The 22,577-nt window shown below is 43.8% G+C and overlaps 1 protein-coding gene across 1 annotated transcript; it reads right to left on the bottom strand.

The window, feature by feature from the left end:
• Nucleotides 1-11,601: 11,601 nt before the first annotated feature.
• NR0B1 (nuclear receptor subfamily 0 group B member 1) lies at nucleotides 11,602-17,006 on the bottom strand. The gene is made up of 2 exons (XM_068961889.1): nucleotides 15,836-17,006; nucleotides 11,602-11,846 (listed from the first exon to the last, which is right to left on the bottom strand). The coding sequence occupies exons 1-2, from the start codon at nucleotides 17,004-17,006 to the stop codon at nucleotides 11,602-11,604; spliced, it is 1,416 nt and encodes a 471-aa protein (XP_068817990.1).
• Nucleotides 17,007-22,577: the final 5,571 nt, after the last annotated feature.

Genomic DNA, 22,577 nt, shown 5'->3' with positions numbered 1-22,577 from the left:
GTCTCTCACCCTCTGCTATTGGTTACCTTCCTATTTCTGTTCTCTTTATTTATACATTTTATTTCCTGTAGCCCCTCTTGTATCTTTGTCTAATGACTTAAAGCACTCTTAAAATATCTCCAGAACATTTGGTCTTCTCCCCTAAAATTGGGCATATGAAAAAAATTTGGACATATGATTTGATCAGACATTCTGACCTAAAACATTAGGTTCAGGGTTAGACTTCATCGATTACTTATAAAGACCAGAAGAGAATAGAAAAAAGCTGAATTCAGCACTATTCATCAGTAAGACTTCCAGAAAAAGAAATGAACAACACTACCCAACTCTCAGATAGTTTTACTTTAAAACATTAAATGGTAGCTTCTTAATTCCATACACATAACTTAATAACTGATGTTACAATGCCTGAGTTTACAATTCTAAAGAATTTGGAGATGACTCTGTTTATTGATATATTTCTCTTTGGAGCAGTATCTTATTCACCTTCACTTTAGTGGCCATATTTCATCATACCTTATCTAACTGCAAGATGAAGATAAGTTAAAATGAAAAGAAATTACAGCATTACAGGGGAGACCATCTACCAATGTAAGAAAAAAAGGGCAACAAAAGAATGAGGTCACTGCAGCCACTCAGACAGAATTTCTAAGTAGGTATTCAGGTTCTGACAGCTTCTATCCAAGGACCTTCTTCTACCTATTGTCAGGCCTTCTCACTTGCCCCCAACCCCAATTATTCTACCAACCTCATATCCAGATCTAAATTCTCTAAAAAAAAATCAATCTGAAAGGTCTGTTGTTTTTCAGTAGAGACAAAATGTCATTTATTAAATGCACCTCTTCTTAGTGATTAGTAATATCTGGAATGGAGGAATGAAGGGAGGAAGGAAGGAGAAATGAAAGAAGAAAGAAAATCTAATTTAATTCTAAGGTGTGAACTTCTGGTATTAGTAATTTAGAAGAAGAATATTATAAACCAAACTAATCTTTACAGATGGTATCCGCACCTCAGTGAAATATACACTTGTACCTCAGAACTACCTTTTCTTGTTCTGAATGTGGACCTTCATCCATCCTCTGATGAGAGAACATTTGCAACTTTCCCATGACAGTGCTGCTTGCCAACCAACACTTGCATTTCTAACGTTTTGCCATCTTAGTGCCCCCATCACAGTGTTTGTGAAGTATCTAAAGAGTTTCTTCCACTTTGCCCTTCTTCTTTTATAAAAATGAATTTTAAAATAGGAAAATGAAAAAGAAGAAGATGAGGGTCAAATTTACTACCATTGAGACAAAGATTGAAATAATCTGTACCAAGAAAAGGCTCTCATTGGACTGACTTACATGCAGATCATAAATTCAGCTGTTTAGGAAAATAACTTTAATGGATGCACATTAGTAACTGGATGTTAAGATATGAATCTGTGGCAAGTTTTTGCTGAGGAACAAAGAAAGTCACTCAGCTCAGTTACTCAGTCATGTCCAACTCTTTGTGACTCCATGGACTGCAGCACGCCAGCCTTCCCTGTCCATCACCAACTCCCGAAGTTCACTCAAACTCATGTCCATTGAGTCAGTGATGCAATCCAACCATCTCATCTTCTGTCGCCCCTTCTCCTCTCACCTTCAGTCTTTCCCAGCATCAGGGTCTTTTTGAATGAGTCAGTTCTTCTCATCAGGTGGCCAAAATATTGGAGTTTCAGCTTCAGCATCAGTCCTTCCAATGAATACTCAGGATTGATCTCCTTTAGAACGGACTGGTTGGATTTCCTTTCTGTCCAAGGGACTCTCAAGAGTCTTCTTCAACACCACAGTTCAAAAGCATCAATTCTTTGACAGTTTTCTTTATAGTCCAACTCTCACATCCATACATGACCACTGGAAAAACCATAGCTTTGACTAGATGGACCATTGTTGGCACAGTAATGTCTCTGCTTTTTAATATGCTGTCTCGGTTGGTCATAACTTTTCTTCCAATGAGCAAGCATCTTTTAATTTCATGGCTGAAGTCACCATCTGCAGTGATTTTGGAGCCCAAGAAAATAAAGTCTGTCACTGTTTCCATTGTTTCCCCATCTATTTGCCATGAAGTGATGGGACTAAATGCCATGATCTTAGTTTTCTGCATGTTGAGTTTTAAGCCAATATTTTCACTCTCCTCTTTCACTTTCATCAAGAGGCTCTTTAGTTGTTTGTTTTCTTCCATAAGTGTGGTGTCATCTGTATATCTGAGGTTATTGTTATTTCTCCCAGCAATCTTGCTTCCAGTTTGTGCTTCATCCAGCCCAGTATTTTGCAAGATGTATGCTGCATATAAGTTAAATAAGCAGGGTGACAATATACAGCCTTGACGTACTCCTTTTCCTATTTGGAACCAGTCTGTTGTTCCATGTCCAGTTCTAACTGTTGCTTCCTGACCTGCATATAGGTTTCTCAAGAGGCAGGTCAGGTGGTCTGGTATTCCCATCTCTTTCAGAATTTTCCATAGTTTGTTGTGATCCACACAGTCAAAGGCTTTGGCATAGTCAATAAGGCAGAAATAGATGTTTTTCTGGAATTCTCTTGCTTTTTCGATGATCCAGCGAATGTTGGCAATTTGATCTCTGGTTCCTCTGCCTTTTCTAAAACCAGCTTGAACATCTGGAAGTTCATGGTTCAGGTACTGTTGACGCCTGGCTTGGAGAATTTTGAGCATTCCTTTGCTAGAGTGTGAGATGAGTGCCATTGTGTAGTAGTTTGAGCATTCTTTGGCATTGCCTTTCTTTGCGGTTGGAAGGAAAACTGACCTTTTCCAGTCCTGTGGCCACTGCTAAGTTTTCCAGATTTGCTGGCATATTGAGTGCAGCACTTTCACAGCATCATCTTTTAGGATTTGAAATAGCTCAACTGGAATTCATCACCTCCACTAGCTTTGTTTGTAGTGACGCTTCCCTAAGGCCCACTTGACTTGCTATTCTTTGGAAATCTGCATTCAAATGAAAACAAGATGCTGAATGAGGTTTAAAATTACCATGCAAGAACTGTAAAGCTGACCTGATTCTTAGTCCCTCACACATATCAAGTGTGTATACAAATATGGAATTTGGAAAGGAGAAAGGAATGTTTGGGGGTACCATTTGCATAGTGAAGGCAACACAAGGTGGAGTGCCAGAGGTACTGCCCCTTTCAACGTGAGTCAACACACTGACTTTAAGGAAACAACTGCAGTGGTCTAGGGGACCTCCAACACAAGGGTGGAATTTGCTAGAATGACTCAAATTCACTAAAACTCAGCTACAGTGTTATTTGGGGAGAATAAAAAGAGTGGGACAAGGAATGGCAAAAGTCTGGTACCTGGGTGGCTATAAAGTTACCCATAGTATGAAGCAGAAGCTAAGTGTCTGTTCATGGTCAGAGGTAACAGCTCTCTATGAAGTGTCGACATTATAGATCCATCCTTAGACTTTGCTCACTGCATCCCCCAGGCTGCTTTGGGTCATGCAGACTACAATGAGGGAAAAAGTAGCTGCAGTCCAGGTGATGACTTGCTTGTTTTTCTCTGTCTCTCCTCTGGGCAGGGGGAGACAGGGCCCAAGCACAGAAGTGAGTTTGTACTTGTTCATGGCTCTAAGTGGGGGATAGGGGAGGGGGAATGCCTAAATAAGTTCCCAGGGTGGGGAACAAGGCTTTAGATAAACCAGAGGAAAAAAAGAAAGATAAAGAGCCACTCTAGTCTTTTCTTCAGCCTGTAGCTGCTATTGCAGCTCTCCCCTTCCCTCCCCTTGGACTCCATCTGGCTTCTCCTGGCAGCTGTGATGTGAAGGGTGTAAATGGTGAATTTACTGCTAGGGCTTCCAGTAAACTTGGCATGAGAAAGAAAAGGAATTTTAAATCACAGCTTTGTATTTTGTGGCTATGGCATGTAGATGTATGATAAAAACTGATGGAAACTGTTGTTATGTGTTTAATTTCATAAATGCTAGAGGGGTCATCTCCACCAGGGAAAAGAGCAAAGTTAAAAAAAAAATGTTACTGGGACACAGCTCCCTTGCTATCTGCCACCCATGGGCAGGTTGGAATTGAAACTCTTAGTACTGGAATCAAGTCTCCAACTGATGGTTTTTTTGCTGTGATTTTGCCAATGGGAGTCTTTTGGGAAAGGGAAGTTTTCAGATGAAGATACATATTTCGGATTTTAGACAGCAGTTTTTATTTTGCTAATGAGCTCTCTAAAATCAGATTTATGACCCCTTAGAGGCTGATAATTTTCTGCCCTGATGTGTTTATTTTTTTGTGGGTCAACTTGAACTCTAAGACTGACAGGGTGAAAAGTACCTGGGAAAGCCTGGCTTGCCTCTTGGACTTGGAACACAGGTGTCTGGCCCCACAGCGTCTCTGCTTTGCTACTGCTGAGAAAAACCCGCTGGCATTTTTGATATGCTGAATTCACAGGTCCTAATTGCTTGTACCTGACTCCAAGCTAAAACCTGATACTGCCCACTATGGGCTGTTTTATGGTCAGTATTGAGTTGTGTTCAGCTGAAAGCAGACACAGGCTCAATGAATGGGACTCAGACTCTGGAACTGCTAGACATTTATTTAGGACACTCTTAGAAAACTACTAGAGCTCATCAATGAATTTGGTAAAGTTGTAGGCTATAAAATTAACACCAAGAAATCTATTGCATTTCGATACACTAACAATGAAAGATCAGGAAAAGAAATTCAAGAAACAATTCCATTTACCCCACATCAAAAAGAATAAAATACCTAGGAATAAACCTACTTAAGGAGAAAAAAGACCTGTACTCCAAAAACTATAAGATAATAATGAAATAAATCAAAGATGACACAAACAAATGGAAAGATATACCATGTTCCTGGGTTCAGTTCAGTTCAGTCGCTCAGTTGTGTCCGACTCCTTGCAACCCCATGAACCAGCAGTACGCCAGGCCTCCCTGTCCATCACCAACTCCGGGAGTCCACCCAAACCCATGTCCATTGAGTCTGTGATGCCATCCAACCATCTCATCCTCTGTCGTCCCCTTCTCCTGCCCTCAAACTTTCCCAGCATCAGGGTCTTTTCAAAAGAGTCAGCTCTTCACATCAGGTGACCAAAGTATTGGAGTTTCAGCTTCAGCATCAGTCCTTCCAATGAACATCCAGGACTGATCTCCTTTAGAATGGACTGGTTGGATCTCCTTGCAGTCCAAGAGACTCTCAAGAGTCTTCTCCAACACCACAGTTCAAAAGCATCAGTTTTTCAGTGCTCAGCTTTCTTTATAGTCCAACTCTCACATCCATACATGACTACTGGAAAAACCATAGCCTTGACTAGACGGACCTTTGCTGACAAAGCAATGTCTCTGCTTTTCAATATGCTGTCTAGGTTGGTCATAACTTTCCTTCCAAGGAGTAATTTCATGGCTGCAGTCACCATCTGCAGTGATTTTGGAGCCCCAAAAAATAAAGTCTGACACTGTTTCCACTGTTTTCCCATCTATTTCCCATGAAGTGATGGGACCAGATGCCATGATCTTAGTTTTCTGAATGTTGAGCTTTAAGCCAACTTTCTCACTCTCCTCTTTCACTTTCATCAAGAGGCTCTTTAGTTCTTCTTCACTTTCTGCTATAAGGGTGGTGTCACCTGCATATCTGAGGTTATTGATATTTCTCCTGGCAATCTTGATTCCAGCTTGTACTTCCTCCAGCCCAGCATTTCTCATGATGTACTCTGCATATAAGTTAAATAAGCAGGGTGACAATATACAGCCTTGACGTACTCCTTTTCCTATTTGGAACCAGTCTGTTGTTCCATGTCCAGTTCTAACTGTTGCTTCCTGACCTGCATATAGGTTTCTCAAGAGGCAGGTCAGTTGGTCTGGTATTCCCATCTCTTTCAGAATTTTCCACAGTTTATTGTGATCCACACAGTCAAAGGCTTTGGCATAGTCAATAAAGCAGAAATAGATGTTTTTTCTGGAATTCCCTTGCTTTTTCGATGATCCAGCAGATGTTGGCAATTTGATCTCTGGTTCCTCTACCTTTTCTAAAACCAGCTTGAACATCTGGAAGTTCACGGTTCAGGTACTGTTGACGCCTGGCTTGGAGAATTTTGAGCATTCCTTTACTAGCGTGTGAGATGAGTGCAATTGTGCGGTAGTTTGAGCATTCTTTGGCATTGCCTTTCTTTGGGATTGGAAGACCAATATTGTCAAAATGACTATACTACCCAAAGCAATCTACAGATTCATTGCAATCCCTATCAAATTACCAATGGCATTTTTCACAGAACTAGAACAAAAAATCTGAAACTTTGTATGGAGACACAAAAGACCACAAATAGCCAAAGCAATTTTGAGAACGAAAAACAGGGCTGGAAGAATCAGGTGCCCTTACTTCAGACTACTCTACAAAGCTATAGTCATCAAAACAGAAGGACTCTACTCTGTGGGGTCCTAACAGTAGGACACCACTCTGTGCAGTCTTAGCTCTGTAAACATCTGGATGCTGGCTGGACCAGCTGGGTCACTTACAGATGCCCCAGAGTGAGGGTGATTCTTCAAGGGGCCCATTTGAAATTGAGCTGTAGGTGCTCTGTAGTTCAGATGCACAGCTTGATGGCATTCCTCACTTGTGCTTCCTGCTGAAAGCTGCAGATTGTGTGAGGGCACTCAGGGGGACCCCTCTGCCCTGCTGGCTGATCCAACTCTGGAACCCCTGTGCAGGGCAGGGTGGTAAGGAGAGAGGCCTCACCACTGTCAACTTGTGTTCTGCTTTCCCAGATTAGGTGCAATTTGCAGCAGTGGACTGACAAGCTGACTGCACTTCCCTCACCTTTCTCCTGCTGCCCAGGCTTTAAGAAGGCCCTTGGACCATTCAGTGAAGCAGTCTTCACAAAGGGTTTGATCTTTTCTAGGCTGCTCACCAGATAAATGATCAGGGCAAGAGGCATGGGGGAAGGGGGAGGTATATAAATCTATTTTTCCAAATGTTAAAAATCAGACTTTTGTTATCAAGCAAAGGCTCATGTGCTTTCTGTGCCATGGGGCACAGAAACCCAAACTCTGACAGTGGGTGCTTGCAGGAAAGTAAGAGTTTATTTGTAGGATGCCAATCAAGGGAGGGGCCTTCCCTGGTGACTCAGATGGTAAGGAATCTACCTGCAATGCAGGAGACTGAGGTTCGATCCCTGGGTTAGGAAGATCCCCTGGAGAAGGGAATGGCAACCCACTCCAGTATTCTTGTCTAGACAGAGGAGCCTGGTGGGCTATAGTCCATGGGGTTGCAAAGACTTGGACATGAGTGAGTGACTAACACACACACACACACACACACACACACACACACACACACACAAACAAGGGAGTAGAAGACAAGCCTCAGATCCTGTCCAACTTGGTCTTTGAGGTAGGGATGTTTTATTTTTAAATTTATTTTATTGAAATATAGTTGATTTACAATGTTGTGTTAATTTCTGCTGTATAGCAAAGTGATTCAGCTATCCATTGTGCTGTGCTCAGTCACATCCAACTCTTTGTGACCCCATGGACTATAGCCCACAAGACTCCTCTGTCCATGGGGATTCTCCAGGCAAGAATACTGAAATGGGTTGGCATGCCCTCCTTCAGGGGATCTTCTCAACCCAGGAATCAAACCCAAGTCTCCTGCATTGCTTCTTTATTGTCTGAGCCACCAGGGTGTATATATATATATATATATATATATATATATATATATACATGAACATATTCTTTTTCATATTCTTTTCTATTATGGTTTATCACAGGATATTGAATATTGTTTCCTGTGCTATACAGTAGGACTTTGTTGTTTCTCTATTCTATATATAATAGTTTGTATCTGTTAATCCCGAACTCCCAATCCATCCCCACCCACCTTGGCAACCACAAGTCTGCTCTCTATACTGTGAGTCTGTTTCTATTTCTTAGATATGATCTTTTTTGTGTCATATTTTAGATTCCACATGTAAGTGATATCATATGGTATTTGTCTTTCTCTGTCTGACTTACTTCACTTAGTGTGATAATCTCTCGTTCCATCCATATTGCTGCAAATGGCATTATTTCATTTTTTTTTATGAATGAGTAGTGTTCCATTGCATATATGTACCACATCTTTAGGGATGTTGCAAAGGAGAGAAACAAAGTCTGGGATTAATCATTGTCTTATGATCATTTCTGAACCATGGTTTTGGGAGTCAGGATGTCTCTGGTTTATGAATCACTGGCCAGGTGGACCATGGCTTGGGGGTCTGTGAGTTCATTTTGCCCTGGAGAAATAAGCTGAATTTGTACATTAATGACATTTATAATAGCAGTTTTATTACATTAATGATGTTATTAACAACAGAAATTTTAGTCATCTAACTGGTTGATTAGTGTTCAGTTAGCACAGGATTGAGGTCAGAGGGGACAAGAAAGGAAATAAAGTTTTGGATGGAGAGAGTAATCATAAACTTGGTAAGGGCACTTGGTTTTAGTCAGACTTGGTTTCAATTTCACCCTGATCAGTTCCTGAATATGATGTGTCTTTTTGTTTCAGTTGTAAAAATGTTCTGTGAAGATGCTTGTGTCCCTCTTGCAAGTGAAAGGTCTGGACCAAAAAGAACTAGTTAGGAAAAAGTGTAAAGTTAGGATTGGTGATTGGGCTCACAGATCTTGTAACAGTGGAGATGTAGAACAAGAAACCTTCAACACCTAAGTAGGCGCAGGGTGAGGGTGAGGCATTCAGGATCTTTGCTTTTCAGAATTGCTTCTGGGAGCTTTATGCTCTTTCTGAAGAAAAAACATTCCTTTGGGCTACCTAGCAAGCTGCTGTGGGAGTGAGTCAGATTCAGATGGGCAGCCATGCCCAGATGGCTTATGACTGTGACTGTGAGAGAGCCCGCCTCTTTTGCGGTCCCCACTCACTACTTGCAAATGCAGTTCACCCCTTGGCAGGTGATGAACTGTCACCGGCAAAACATTGGAATAGACCGCCTCAGGCAGTCCCTCTGAGAGCAAGGACTGAACTGAATGACTTCTGAATCATACAGTTTGAGAACCAGAGGACAAGAGGAATCATGGTGGGAAGCCACTCTGGGGACACTATGAGCTCGTCCTGCCCGCCCCGTGCATGTCCTCTGTGGTGTGCCGGAACATCAGAAATTCTGTTTCCAGGGGACACATGTGCAGTCAGGGATTCAACATCTTGGATGTGTGCCCTGACGATTGTGACACTGCAGGGCTTTGGGGTTAGCCTCTCCTTCCTGGCCAGAGCTATGCTGGGCCCTGAATTGATGTTTATGGCCAGCTTTAAAAAAATTAAAAGGTTCAGACAGAAAGTTATAGAGGAAGGCCCTTGGCTTTCTAAGATAGACCTTTTTGGGTAATGGGGTGTGCTTTAACTGGCTTTGTGGAGATCACTTCTACAGGTTGGCCTCTCCCTGATGTGTTGGGTTCTACTGATCATAATTCTGTAAAGACTCCTCAGCCAAGGGAGTGGATTGTGAAGACAAGTTCACAGAGCAAGAGTGAGACTGCTATCTAGAAGGACCTGCTTGCAGGGTTGGCCCTTGGCTAATATCTGGGAACTTTGGTTTAGGGAGTATTCTCTTCCCTCCTTTCCCTAACTCGTAGGAGTGGCTCTCTGGACCTAGACAGTTGATGCCAACAATGGAGTTTATGCTGAGCCCCTGCTTCTGTGTATTTGGGATTTTGGTACCTCTTAGGTCAAGGGTGACCATGTGACTAGCCCTCAAGAGAAACCCTAAATTCTGAGTCTCAAAGGGCTTCTGTGGGCAGAGATACTATACACACATTGCTGAATTTTTATTGCTAGGAAAAGCGTGCTTGTGATCCCCCAAGGGAGGGGGAGAGCAAAAGGAACCCTACATGTGGATTCCCCCAGGCTCTGCCTGTCTTTTCCCCTTACGATCTGCCTGTATATCCTTACCACGTCTCTGTGTAAGTCTTAGCCCTAAAGACAACTCTAGGCAGAGGCCCACGAGACCTGGCAGATCCCTGAGTGGAATGGTGATCTTGCGGCCTCCCAACACAGCCACCAAAGGATATCTGAAAAATTTTCTTATCACATTATAGATGTAGATTATTTTCAAATTTCAATTGTATTGATCACTGCCCTAAAGTTTAGATATGAGATCTGCCACCAGATAGTTTTTTAATGTGTAAAGGAACGTACATTTCATACATTTCAAAATATTTTTTTTTAAATCTAATGTTTCTATTGAAGTGTAGTTGATTTATAGGATGGATGAACAAGTTTCTATTAAATAGCACAGGGAGCTGTATTTAATAATGGGATAAACCATAATGGATTGGAAGCAGGAGCAGAAGGGGACGACAGAGGATGAGATGGCTGGATGGCATCACGGACTCGATGGACGTGAGCCTGAGTGAAATCCGGGAGTTGATGATGGACAGGGAGGCCTGGCGTGCTGCGATTCATGGGGTCGCAAAGAGTTGGACACGACTGAGCGACTGTACTGAACTGTACTGATAATGGAGAAGAGTATAAAAAGGAATGTATCTGTGTATACCTGAGTTACTCTGCTGTACAGCAGAAAGTTTAAAATTCTTAATACTATCTTTTGACATAACTCATTTTCTTTGGAATCCTAAGTATTTTATTTGCTGCATTATCAAGAGCCTCATTCTGAGAAGATGTCCATAGATGTATCACACTGCCAGAGAAGTTTGCACAAAAGAAATTTCAAGAGTCCTTGCAATGGGTTATTAACCTGGACTAGATGTATTAATCACTGATGAGCAATTTATTACCTATGTGAATAAACATTTAGTGCCCTAAATTTTATCCAGGGACACGAAGAACTAGCTTCATTGATTGCATTTAAAGGGGCAGCAGTAGCCAACGATAAAGTCACTTTGTATTTCATACCATACTCATTCAATGTGACAGTTATATATGTAATGCATCTAAAAGGTAAGATAAAATTGGGGATTTAGAATGATGTTGATTTTCTGGAACTATAGAGCCTCCTTATAGAATATAAGTTTCCTGAACTTTATTTACTGTCTACAGAAAAATCCCACACTAAAACTCTGAAAAATCTCCTATTTCACTTTCAGTTACCTCTCTGATCAGAGATTTCCACTCGACTTTGTACAAAGACAGTCTTCCCCACAGCTAATGGGAGTGGCAAAGAGACAGAGCAAACCTACAAAAGTAATTTTTGTTTACATTGCCTAGGTGTTTAATATTTTTTGAAGCTGTCCTTAAACCCTGATGAACCTTTTCACAACCAAATGAGTGGTTAACAACTTAACATTATAACTTAATGTTTCAGCAGGTTCAATGGAGAGACTATGATAAAAATAGTGTATGAGTGCAAACCCCCTGCTCTGTCTTTAAAAGATGTACAGAGATGCATTTCCTGTTGGGAAACACTCCTTTGCAGTGACACAGCATGGGACAGAGGATTTTCTAATCGTCTGTAACTAGAGTTTTTCTTTAACGGACTACAAAAATATTGTGTGTAAAAATAATAAGAAACTTTATTTTACACTATTTTACACTTCTGCCCATAGCTGCTCCATTGTGCTTCATGGTGAACAGCACATGTGTGGCCCGCGTGCCTTCACAACTTTGCACAGAGCATCTCCAGCATCATATCATCCATACTAACTGTGCCAATGATGGGCCTGAAGAACAGTTCAGCCAGGGTGTTAGCGCTGATGAATCTCAGAAGGAAGAGGGCACTGTTCAGTTCGGCAAACCTGGCCCGGTACACCCCGTGTGTCATCCTGACGTGTTCGCTCAGTATCTGTTGAGTTCCCCACTGAAGTCCCTGGATGTACTTCACACACTGCAGGCCTGGCAGGTCTGCAGGAGAAAAATGGCAGAAAATATCTTGTTTAGAAACACTCACTCAGAACCCTTGACTAGCTTTTTCAATAGATCCTTTTGCTTCCTTGAGGAAAGGAAAACCCACTCTAATATTCTCGCCTGGGAATTCCCATGGAAAGAGGAGCCTGGTATGCTGCAGTCCATGGGGTCACAAAGAACTGGACACGACTAAGTGACTGAACAACAAATGATATTTAGGGATTGGGGGGGGGTGCTTCCCAGGCGGCTCAATGGTAAAGAATCTGCCTAATAGTGCAGGAGACTCAAGTTTGATCCCTGGGTTGGGAAGATCCCCGGGTTGGCAAGATCCCCTGGAGAAGGACATGACAATCCACTCCAGTGTTCTTGCCTGGGAAATCCCATGGACAGAGGAGCCTGGTGGGCTACAGTCGTGGGGTTACAAACAGTTGTACACAACTGAGCACATACACACACCAATTAAAACAATGCTCAAGCTCCCTGGTTAAAAGTTCTTTTCAACAAAGAAAGTGCCAAACCAGTTCTAAGGTTTTAGGAGCAAAGCCTCCAAGAAGGAAACATCATGTGACTTATTTAACAGTCACTATGTTTGTAGGCTCATATTCAAAAACTGCTGGTCCTGAGCCAAATGCATATTTAACTCAGTAGGACCGTTGAATATAGTTTAATGAATAGCACTGCTCCAGTTCACTCTCTATGCACTTACAAAGACATTAAAAATATTTCAAGAAGTGTGCACCTTATGTTTTACCTGTAGGAAATGGGCCTTAGTATAAAGGTGAGAAGTTTTGCCAGCTAATATTTCACCATCCTCCCTTGAATTTCCCACCACTGTAATGATTACAGCGCATGGTGGTGGAATTCACAGCTGTCAACTGTGAATGACAGTCTCATTTTAATTATTTGCCTGCAGGCTGATTTTAGTCTGGAGTCCCATAATAATTTAAGAGTTAATACTGGCCACTTAGTTCATCGTACCATGATTTCTGTATTGGGGAAGGTTTTTTAAAAAGTGATTCCAGGGACTTCCCTGGTGGTCCACTGATTAAGACTTTGCCTTTCAGTGCAGAGGTTTGTGGGTGTGCTCCCCTGGCTGGGGAGCTAAGATCTCACATGCCTCCTGGCCAAAAAACAAAAACAGAAAACAGAAACAGTATTGTAACAAATTCAATAAAGACTTTAAAAATGGTCCACATCAAAAAAATCTTTTAAAAATGGATTCTAATGAGCATTCCAAAAGGCTCTTTAAAAAACATTTTAAAGTAAGCAGTCTTGAAAGGGTTAAAGAGTAAGCATGAAAACATCATTGATTGCAACATGGTGCAAAAGTAACTTTTCAAATACAACCTGAGACCCAAGTAAAAAAGAATGAAATACAATACAGGGAAGATTAAATGCCTGTTAAGTTTTATAAAGAGGGTGGTAAGAGGAGGCTGCTTTTAGAAGTCCTTTAATCCTACACAATGGTGATATTACTGGACTATTACTGTAAACTCTTTAACTTGTATTTAAGTACCAATTTACCATTCAGTTTAAATGGTGTTGATTATTGTAATCATTTTCCTTCCCATTTTCTATGAATCCAACAGAAAAGTATTTTAAAAGCATCATGCTCATTGTCAGAGTAACAAAACCAGCCAGTGTTCTTTTAGAAAAAATACTGGCAATAGGCAAGTTATTTCTATTATAGGCAAGTATCAAATCTGATCGATGAGAACAAAAATAGCACAACATCTATAATCCATATTCCAATTCTGATTACCCCAGTCCATGCATTACCATCCCCTACTACCTACAGTTCATTATCCAGGCTTGAGACCCAATTTTACTGCACTGGGATTCCATTCACGTTGTTTTGTTGTTTAGTTGCTAAGTCATGTCCGACTCTCTTGCAACCCCGTGGACTGTAGCCCACTGGGTTCCTCTAGCTTCAGAAGAAGCTTGCATGAAACCACCAAAAATTGGAAGCTCCACCAGGTCTAAATTCATGGTTTATTAAAACTTCATCTTGTGAACTCTACTCTTCTCTGCTTTCATACCAAACTCCTCTTTCTCCATCCTCCTCTAAAAGTGCCCTCCCCCCTCCCACCCTGCCCTCACTGCCCCACCAAGACCTGCCTTGAAATTAATTTGAGGAAAGAGAAAGGCAGATTGATGGATTCCATGGGAGGGGGGAGGGACATTTTTAAACATAAAGATCAGGGGATACAAAATGATAAACACCAAAGAAAGGCCACACACTTAGCAGGCAGTACTTTTTCCCAGATAAAGTATATTTGTATTTAAAGCATACCCAACTTGGGTGGATTAGACTCCTTTGAGAGAGAATTCAGAAAAGCAGGGGAAGAGTAAGGGATGCAAAACAGGGTGGAGGAAAAGGTAAGCCAGTGGGATGTAAACTTCTGAAAGCTTAGGGCTTGTCTTACCTTTTTATTCCAGCAGAACAAAGCACATGGTAGATGTCTAATAAAATGCCTGAAGGAGCAAGAAAACAGTCTTCCCAACGATCTTAAGAACCATGTGAGAATGCATTACTATGGATGCACATTTGCAAACCTTGGACCAGAGCTACTGAATCAGAACTTCCAGAGGAAGAACCTGGAAAGATTTGGAATGACCCCCACCCCCAAGAGCACAAGCAAGTTTGGAAAACTGGTATAAGCAAAAGGTAAACTATAATGATCACTGGGATAAGCTGAGGTCTCTAAGTCCTGAAATGTGAGGTCTGAATTATCATCCCATTAAATACTGTTCTTGACCACTGCAAACATGCTAGGTAGGAAGCAAGGACATAACCCCAAGGACATGACAGCAAGACGCCTGGTGTCAGGATAAAGGATGTAGTAGGAGCATGGTGAAAGCTATCTGAAAATTTCCTGCCCACCCACGACCCTCTTGGAAGGATGCTGGTCCAAGATGACTCCAGTAGTAGGACACACTAGAGACAAAGTGCTGGGCTGTCCAAGGAGATGTTCTTGGATGATTTGGTTGTGCTTAGCAGGGCAGTGTTCAGCACCCAACAGGCACCCTGAAGGTGTGGGGCAGTGGACATCCCCTTGGGCCCAGGAGACTCACGTGCCACAACTCAGTGGCCATTTACTTTGGGGTAAGGCTGCTTGTAACTAGACTACCTAATCTGCCAAAGGGATGGAGGAAGAGAGAGAGGCCCAGGGGGTTGACAAGGAGGTCTCTAGGATATCTAAGAGAAAGAGATGGCAACCCCCTCCAGTATTCTGGCCTGGGAAATCCCATGGACAGAGGAGCCTGGCAGGTTGCAAGAGTCCGAATGACTTAGTGACTAAACAGCCACAAGGTATCTAAAGGCTCTAAAACAGCGCTCCTGCTTGCAGTCCTGAACATGTCTTTTTCCTATCCCTTTGCTAACCTGCCACATTTAGACGATGAGATAGTTCAACTACTTAGGACCATTAAAATGACCACTCAGAGGCAGACCCACGAAACACCGAGTCCAGTGTTCTTCCTGCCAATACCCCAGGGGATGGATGGTCTCTCTATGGATCCTTAACAAATGTTTCTTTTCTTGCCAGCCTTAACAGACTTCGGCCGACAAAAAAAGCCTCTGGTAAATTTCAGAGCTGAGTTTCACAAACAGACGTTGCAGAATTTGCAGCCAACCCAAACTTTATTTTCTTTTTTAAAAGTACGCTAGTGGATTTAGAAGATTTGACAAGGAATATAGCCAAGTCCCCCAAGCCACAAACTTTTCTGTGGTAACAAAAAGATGTCGAGAGATCAAGTACAAACCTTAGCAAACAGCCCCCCTCCTCCTCTCGGCGGGGTTTCTGAAGCCACCACTCCCTGCCCCTCACGAGGAATGGGTTTCCGGAACTCCCCTATCTCTGCTGAGTTAGTCAGGATTCCTCACTTGTGCATCCTCAAACTCCCCTAACTGAAAACTCTTCGAGTGTCTGCGCCCCAGGGTAGGTACTGCGGAGAAAAGCCAGAGCCGAGGCCGGCGCCCTTACCCGGGTTGAAGAGTACGGTCCCCTTGAGGTAGGCGTACTCCTTGGTAGTTATATCCAGGCTCCGGCACTTGGCAAGGAAGCCCTTGATGGTTTGGACCTCGGCGGCCGAGGGCAAATACTCGGCCTCCAGCGGCAGGACCGAGTGCGGCAGCAGTGGGGGTTGGGGCGGCGGCTCGTTGCCCGCGGTCTCCCGCCGCCTGGTGGCGAGGATGCTCTGCAGCAGGCTGGGCTCAGAGGTCTCCACCGTCTCAAAGTTCAGGCGGTCCTGGGCCAGCTCCAGCATGAGCAGCGGCGCCCAGCAGCTGCGCAACAGCACTAGCTGCTGGTCCAGGGGGAGCACCTGGAAGCAGGGCAAGTACTTGACGAAACGCAGCGTCTTCAACAGGCCCGCCGACGCGGCCTCGCAGACCACTTGTGGGCTCTTGAGGGTCACCCGCCGCCGCACGCCGCGCGCGGGGTCCCACCAGGGGGTCCCCGGCGGTGCCTCTCGAGCCAAGTCCGTCGGCTTGGCGCCCGAGGGCACGTGGCAGGGGAGGCTGCCCAGCCGCGGGTGGTCTTCGCGACAAAAGCAGCAGCGGCACGGGAGCGCACCGGCCTGCCCGCCCCGCAGTTCCTCTCGGCCCCCTAGCCTCCGCGCGCTGTAAGAGCGGTCCCACCACGCGCCCCCCGGCTGCGCCTCGGAAGCTTCCGGCGCCACGTGCGTCTGCTTGGCGCTGGTGAGCAAGCTGTACAGAATGCTGCCCTGCCGCGGGTGGTCTTCCCCGCAGAAGCAGCAGCGGTACAGGAGCACCGTGGTCCGCACACCCGTCAGCCCCTCTCTGCCCGCCGGGGGCTCAGAGCCACAGGAGCAGCCCCAGCACGCGGCCCCCAGTACTTCCTCGGGCGCCTCCGGAGTCTCCTGCGCTTGCTTGGCGTTCATGAGCAGGTTGTAGAGGATGCTGCCCTGCCGCTGGTGGTCTTCCCCGCAAAAGCAGCAGCGGTACAGGAGCACCGTGGCCGGCGCACCGGTCAGTCCCTCTCTGCCCACCGGGGGCTCAGAGCCACAGGAGCAGCCCCAGCACGCGGCCCCCACCCGTGCCTTGGGCGGCTCCGGGGTCGCTTGCACTTGCTTGGCGCTCATGAGCATGTTGTACAGGATGCTGCCCTGCCACTGGTGGTCCTCGCCCGCCATGGCCCGCGGTGCCCGCAGCCTGGCTCTGTCCAGTGGCCGCCGCCTGCGATCTATTTATACCGAGCGCGCACGCACGCGCATCGGCCGTCTCCGCCTGGGCAAAGGCGCGGAGCGGGGCGCGGCGCTGGGTGTGTTCGCCTGTGACCTCGGCGGTTCAGAGGGGGCAGATGCACCTCACAGGCTAAAAATGGAAGAGGAGAGGAGGCGTGGGCGCTCCTGGACACTTCCCCTCTTCGTCTCACTACACCCTTCTCCGCCTCTGGAAGACAGCTGAGCGCAGGGAGCAGGTATTGGGGGCACGCTTCCAACTCTCCATTGAACTCTGGCGTCTCATTGACTCCCTTTACTGGGAGGGCAGGGTTATCAAAAAGGGCAAAAATCTATTTCCATGCCTTCTTTGCAAACTTACATTAAATGACCAAACTTTGCAGGACTTACATTTTGTTTATGGATAGGGAGGTCTTATTTTCAGGGACTTGGAAAAATACAGACCATGGACCAGCAGTATCAGCGTCATAGGAGAACTTGGTAGAAATGCCCAATCTCAGGCCCCAACCAGACCGTCTGACTCTGAATCTGCATTTTAACAAGATTCTCAAAGGATTTGTGGGCCTGTTAAATTCTGAAAAAGCACTGGTCTAAGAATGCTATCATAAGCTTCTTGTTCAATTCAAGTAATATTCATGAGCTCCCACTCAGTCGTAGCTGTTGTGTTAGCTGGGGACCACGTGACCAGGGTATAAAAGTGGCTAATATTCTGGAATATAATAATCAAAAGGGGCTAAAAAGTTGCTACAGAGAGAACTTTGAGTTCTTCTAGTGATATTGGGTAGATGTGCGATGCACATTTCTCCTCCCACCTTTTCTGAGCAAATAATGAGAAACACAGGAAGCCTGGATCCTTTGGTCCTCACTTGCCATTGGCCTCTGCTCGAGCTCCTTAGAGGCAATGGGATGGGCAGCCCCACATCACCACCTGCCCCCTGATTGCTTCACCAGCCATCTGGTTAACTTGAAATCACAATCTCTTAGTCCTCAAATTCCTTATCACTGAAATGGAAAGTTTGTTTAGTGATCTCTTGGGTCCATGACTGAAAACATGAAGCAAGGGGACAGGTGAATATTGGATCCCATGTTTCTCTCTCTCTGTCTCTCTCTCTGTGTGTGTTTGGTTGGTTGGTTGGTTTTAGTTTCTTTGAGATGTGGAATTCTGAGCATAAGAGGAAAAGCTCGGGGACACTGATTTTGCATTCAACCTGAAATTTTATTCTGCCTGTGAGCAGCCATATAACACAGTGCTTAAATCTTCACACTGGCACCAGATAGCCTTGATTTTAACTCTGGCCCTGACACTCTGAAGCTCTGGTGGCCTTGGGCGATGTATTAGTTTCCTACTGCTGCTGAAACAAATTACCACCAATTTAGTTGACTTAAGGCAGTTTCCCTGGTGGCTCATATGGTAAAGAATCTACCTGCAATGTAGGAGACCTGGGTTTGATCCCTGGGTTGGGAAGACCCCCCAGAGAAAGGAATGGCTACCCACTCCAGTATTCTGGCCTGGAGAATTCCATGGACAGAGGAGCATAGCAGGCTACAGTCCATGGGGTTGCAAAGAGTTGGACACGGCTGAGAGACTTTCACACACACACACACACAGTTCTGGAGGCCAGAAGTCTGAAATCATTTGTTTCATTGGACTAAAATCAAAGTGAAATTCCTTATGGAGGCCAGAGAGGAGAATCTGTTTTCTTGCCTTTTCCAGCTTCTAGAAGCTCCTTATATTCCTTGGCTCCTGGCCACATCACTTCTACCTCTGGCTTCCATTTCCTTTCTGACTCTTATAAGGAACCTTTTAATTACATTGGGCAAATCCAGAAAATCCCAAATAATCTCTCCATGGCAAAGTTCGTAATTAAATCACATTTGAAGAACATCGTTTTATCGTGTTAGCTAACATCTTCACAGGTGCTGAGGATTAGGACATGAACATCATTGGAGGCATTATTTAGTCATTCACGGGACAGTTACTCAAGCCACCTCTGCCTCAATTTCCTTATTTGTAAAACATGGGCAGTAGTCTCTGTCAGATAATCCTCCTATGTGAGTTAATTCATATAAAATATTTGCTTGGTACTCAAGTGTTGGATGTATCAACCATTGCCTCTCCCTTTTTAAGATAATATGAGAGAAGTTTATGGCTTCCTGGATAGCTCAGTTGGTAAAGAATCCACCTGCAATGCAGGAGACCCCGGTTTGATTCCTGGGTGGGGAGGATCCGCTGGAGAAGGGATAGGCTACCCACTCCAGTATTTTTGGGCTTCCCTTGTGGCTCAGCTGGTAAAGAATCGCCTGCAATGCAGGAGACCTGGGTTTGATCCCTGGGTTGGGAAGATCCCCTGGAGAAGGGAAAGGCTACCCACTCCAGTATTCTGGCCTGGAGAATTCCATGGACTGTATAGTCCATGGAGTAGCAGAGAGTCAGACACAACTGAATGACTTTCACTTCACTTCTTTAGGGTTAAGAGGTAATACCATCCCAGTGCCATCCTTATTCTCTCTGTCCCAGGGAAGCCCACCCTTACCCCGAACCCTGAGATTATCTCCTTTTCTGCCTGTCCACATTTCTTGACCCAGATTCAAAACACTGGGTGGATCACCTGGTCCACCACAATAACATATATTGGAAATATTAGCTCATCACGTGTTTCCAATATTCAGGTTACTGTTTGGGGTATTGTTACTTCTGTTTCAGGGATCTTCCTGCCTGACGAATGTGCCAACCAGCCTCTCTGAATAACCCAGCCTGCTTCCGTCCCCTCCTTACATTACCAATGCTAGTTACTTTTTATGGTGTTCTATTTTATTTTCTTCCTAATGGTGATCAAAATGGTATGTGATTGATTGATTTAGTTATTTGATGCTTGTTGATTGCCTCCCTCAACTAGTATGAAGCTCCCTTGAGGGAAAGGAGTCAGCCACACTGTATCCCAGCAACTAGAACGTCTGGCAGACAGTAGGTGCTTGAAATTATATGTGTTGGCCAACTGTATCTTGAGAGAACAAGGAGAAGGCTGCAGCTCCTATTCTCAACACAGAGGGCAAGCATTCCCACACAACTGTGGCTGCACTCAGCCTGGAGGGAGGAAAGGTTAGGAGTAGCCCTACTGGACTCAGAGCTTTCTGGAGGCCTTCTTAAAATGGTAAAAAAAAAAAAAAAAACAACTTTATTCAAGTATAGTTGATTTCCAGTGTTGTGTTAATTACTGCTGTACAGCAAAGTGACTCATATATTTGTATGTATATATACACACATTTCTTTTTCATATTCTCTTCCATTATAGTTTGTCAGAAGATGCTGAATACAGTTCTCTGTGCTCTACAGTAGGGCCTTGTTGTTGATCCATTCCATGTATAATGGTTTGCATCTGCTAATCACAAACTCCCAATCCTTCCCTCCCCTTTTCCTCCCACTTGGCAGCCACCAGTCTAGTCTCTATGTTCGTGATTCTGTTTCTGTTTCAGAGATATGTCCATTTGTGTCATATTCGAGGTTCTACATGCAAGTGGTATCACATGGTGTTTGTCTTTCTCTGTCGGAATCCCTCCGTGTGACAATCTCTAGGTCCCTCCACGTTGCTGCAAATGCCATTATTTTGTTCTTTTTATTGGTTGAGTAGTATTCCAACGTATATATATACCACATCTTCTTTATCCATTCCTCTGTTGATAGACACTTAGGTTGCTTCTATGTCTTGGCTGTTATAAATAGTGCTGATTATGAACATAGGGTTGCTGTATCTGTTTGAATTATAGTTTTGTCTGGATATGTGCCCAAGAGTGGGATTGCTGGATCATACAGTAATTCTGTTTTTAGATTTTTTGACGAACCTCCATACTGTTTTCCACAGTGGCTGCACCAACTTTAAAATCCCACCACAGTGAAGGCAGGTTCCCTTTTCTCCATATCCTCTCCAGCATTTGTTATTTGCAGACTTTTTGATGATGTCCATTCTGACGGATGTGAGATTTATCAGAGTAGCTGTGGTTTTCATTTCTCTAATAATTAATGATCTTGAGCATCTTTTCATGTTCCTTTTTGGACCCCTCTCCCGATTTTGTTACACAGAGTGCTACACATGCTGTGGTAAAGTTAAAACAGAACTGAGTTAACAGCCGAAAGACATGACTTTATTTGGGCCCTTCCACCCTAAAGATATAACATTGAACAAATCATTTAATTTCAGCCTTCACCATTGTGAAATGGGGATCAGTTCTGTAAACCACTATTAATGTGTTCAGCTGGTGTAAGTCCTTCAAGGGTTCTTCTTATTTCTCTCTCAATATAGCCCTTTACAGAAATGTTTGCTGACCTTTTCACTACATTGAAAATATAAAGTAACTTAACCCTCATTAAGTTCAGAGTTATGAGAACTTTACACTTATTCATTGCCTAATGATTTCACATTGAGGAAAGCATTTAACATTTTGTTAGCCTTTTCAGCTATGAAACCAGAAAAAATGCTATAAATTCTTTTATATATACATTCTGGCCACATATAATTCAAGAGTTTTTCTAAAACTTTTTCATCTGATCAACTAGTTATTTTTTAAATCCTAGTAACTTAAACCCATTTTTGGTGACTTTAATCATCTGCACCCTGCCGGTATTTGATGTCTTTGACTTTGACTTTGAGACATTGTCTCAAATTGAAACTCCAGTGCAGTGCTGAGAACCATGAACTTGTAATCTATTGGTGATAATTCCTCTTCTTTCCCAGGATCAGTCTTCTGACTTTCTCACTTGTTCACCAACTATGAAGGACTTTCTTGGTTCTTGGGATTGACTGCAAAAAGGAGAGATTGCCTGCTTGTCCTTCATACGTATTCATCCTTGGAAATGTCAGAAGAAAACTGACTTCATCTCTCCACTGTCCATTTTTTCCCCCTGAACAAATAGTTTTTAAGAAACAAAATCATCCAAACAATTGCAGAGATCCCCAGCAAGTTATGCCAGTCGGCCGCTTGCTACAGAGTTAGTGAAGACATAACCTTCCAAGGCAGGCACAGGCGTCTTCATTTGATTTGTTCTATGTCCTCAGGCCACGGTGACAGCTAGACAAAAGGACACTCATCAGCTGCAACTGTCATGTACTGAGGTTGTCTGCAACTGCAGTTTGAGTATTTACACTGAGTCATTGTTCGATGACCTTGGTCCATTGAACACCTGCTCTGTAGAATCCTTTATCTGTTTCAACTCAGGTTGGGAGTAAAGCTACTCTGCCTGCCCCAGTGCAACCTTCAACTTCAAAGTAATGCAGTGTTCACTAAAGGATGGAGGAGGGAAGTACAGGTGGGGATAAAGCTGGGTAAAATTGTAAACTGACCTTTGCACAGTGAGCAGCTCTTGACCTGGGAAGGCATGGTGATCTGAAACATGATAGGAATTTTCAATACAGGCTGAAAAGAGCTGAGATGCCTTGGAGCTCAGTTCCTTCAGTAAACAGGTGCCAGGGAGTAACACTAGTGTTTTCCTTACTTTTCAATGTAAATATGGGGTAAACACCATGTAGG

Source organism: Capricornis sumatraensis, chromosome X (assembly GCF_032405125.1).
Source record: "Capricornis sumatraensis isolate serow.1 chromosome X, serow.2, whole genome shotgun sequence".
NCBI classification, from domain to species: Eukaryota; Metazoa; Chordata; class Mammalia; order Artiodactyla; family Bovidae; genus Capricornis; species Capricornis sumatraensis.
The sequence above is the reverse complement of the archived record's forward strand: the minus strand, read 5'-3'. Positions and strand labels throughout refer to the sequence as shown.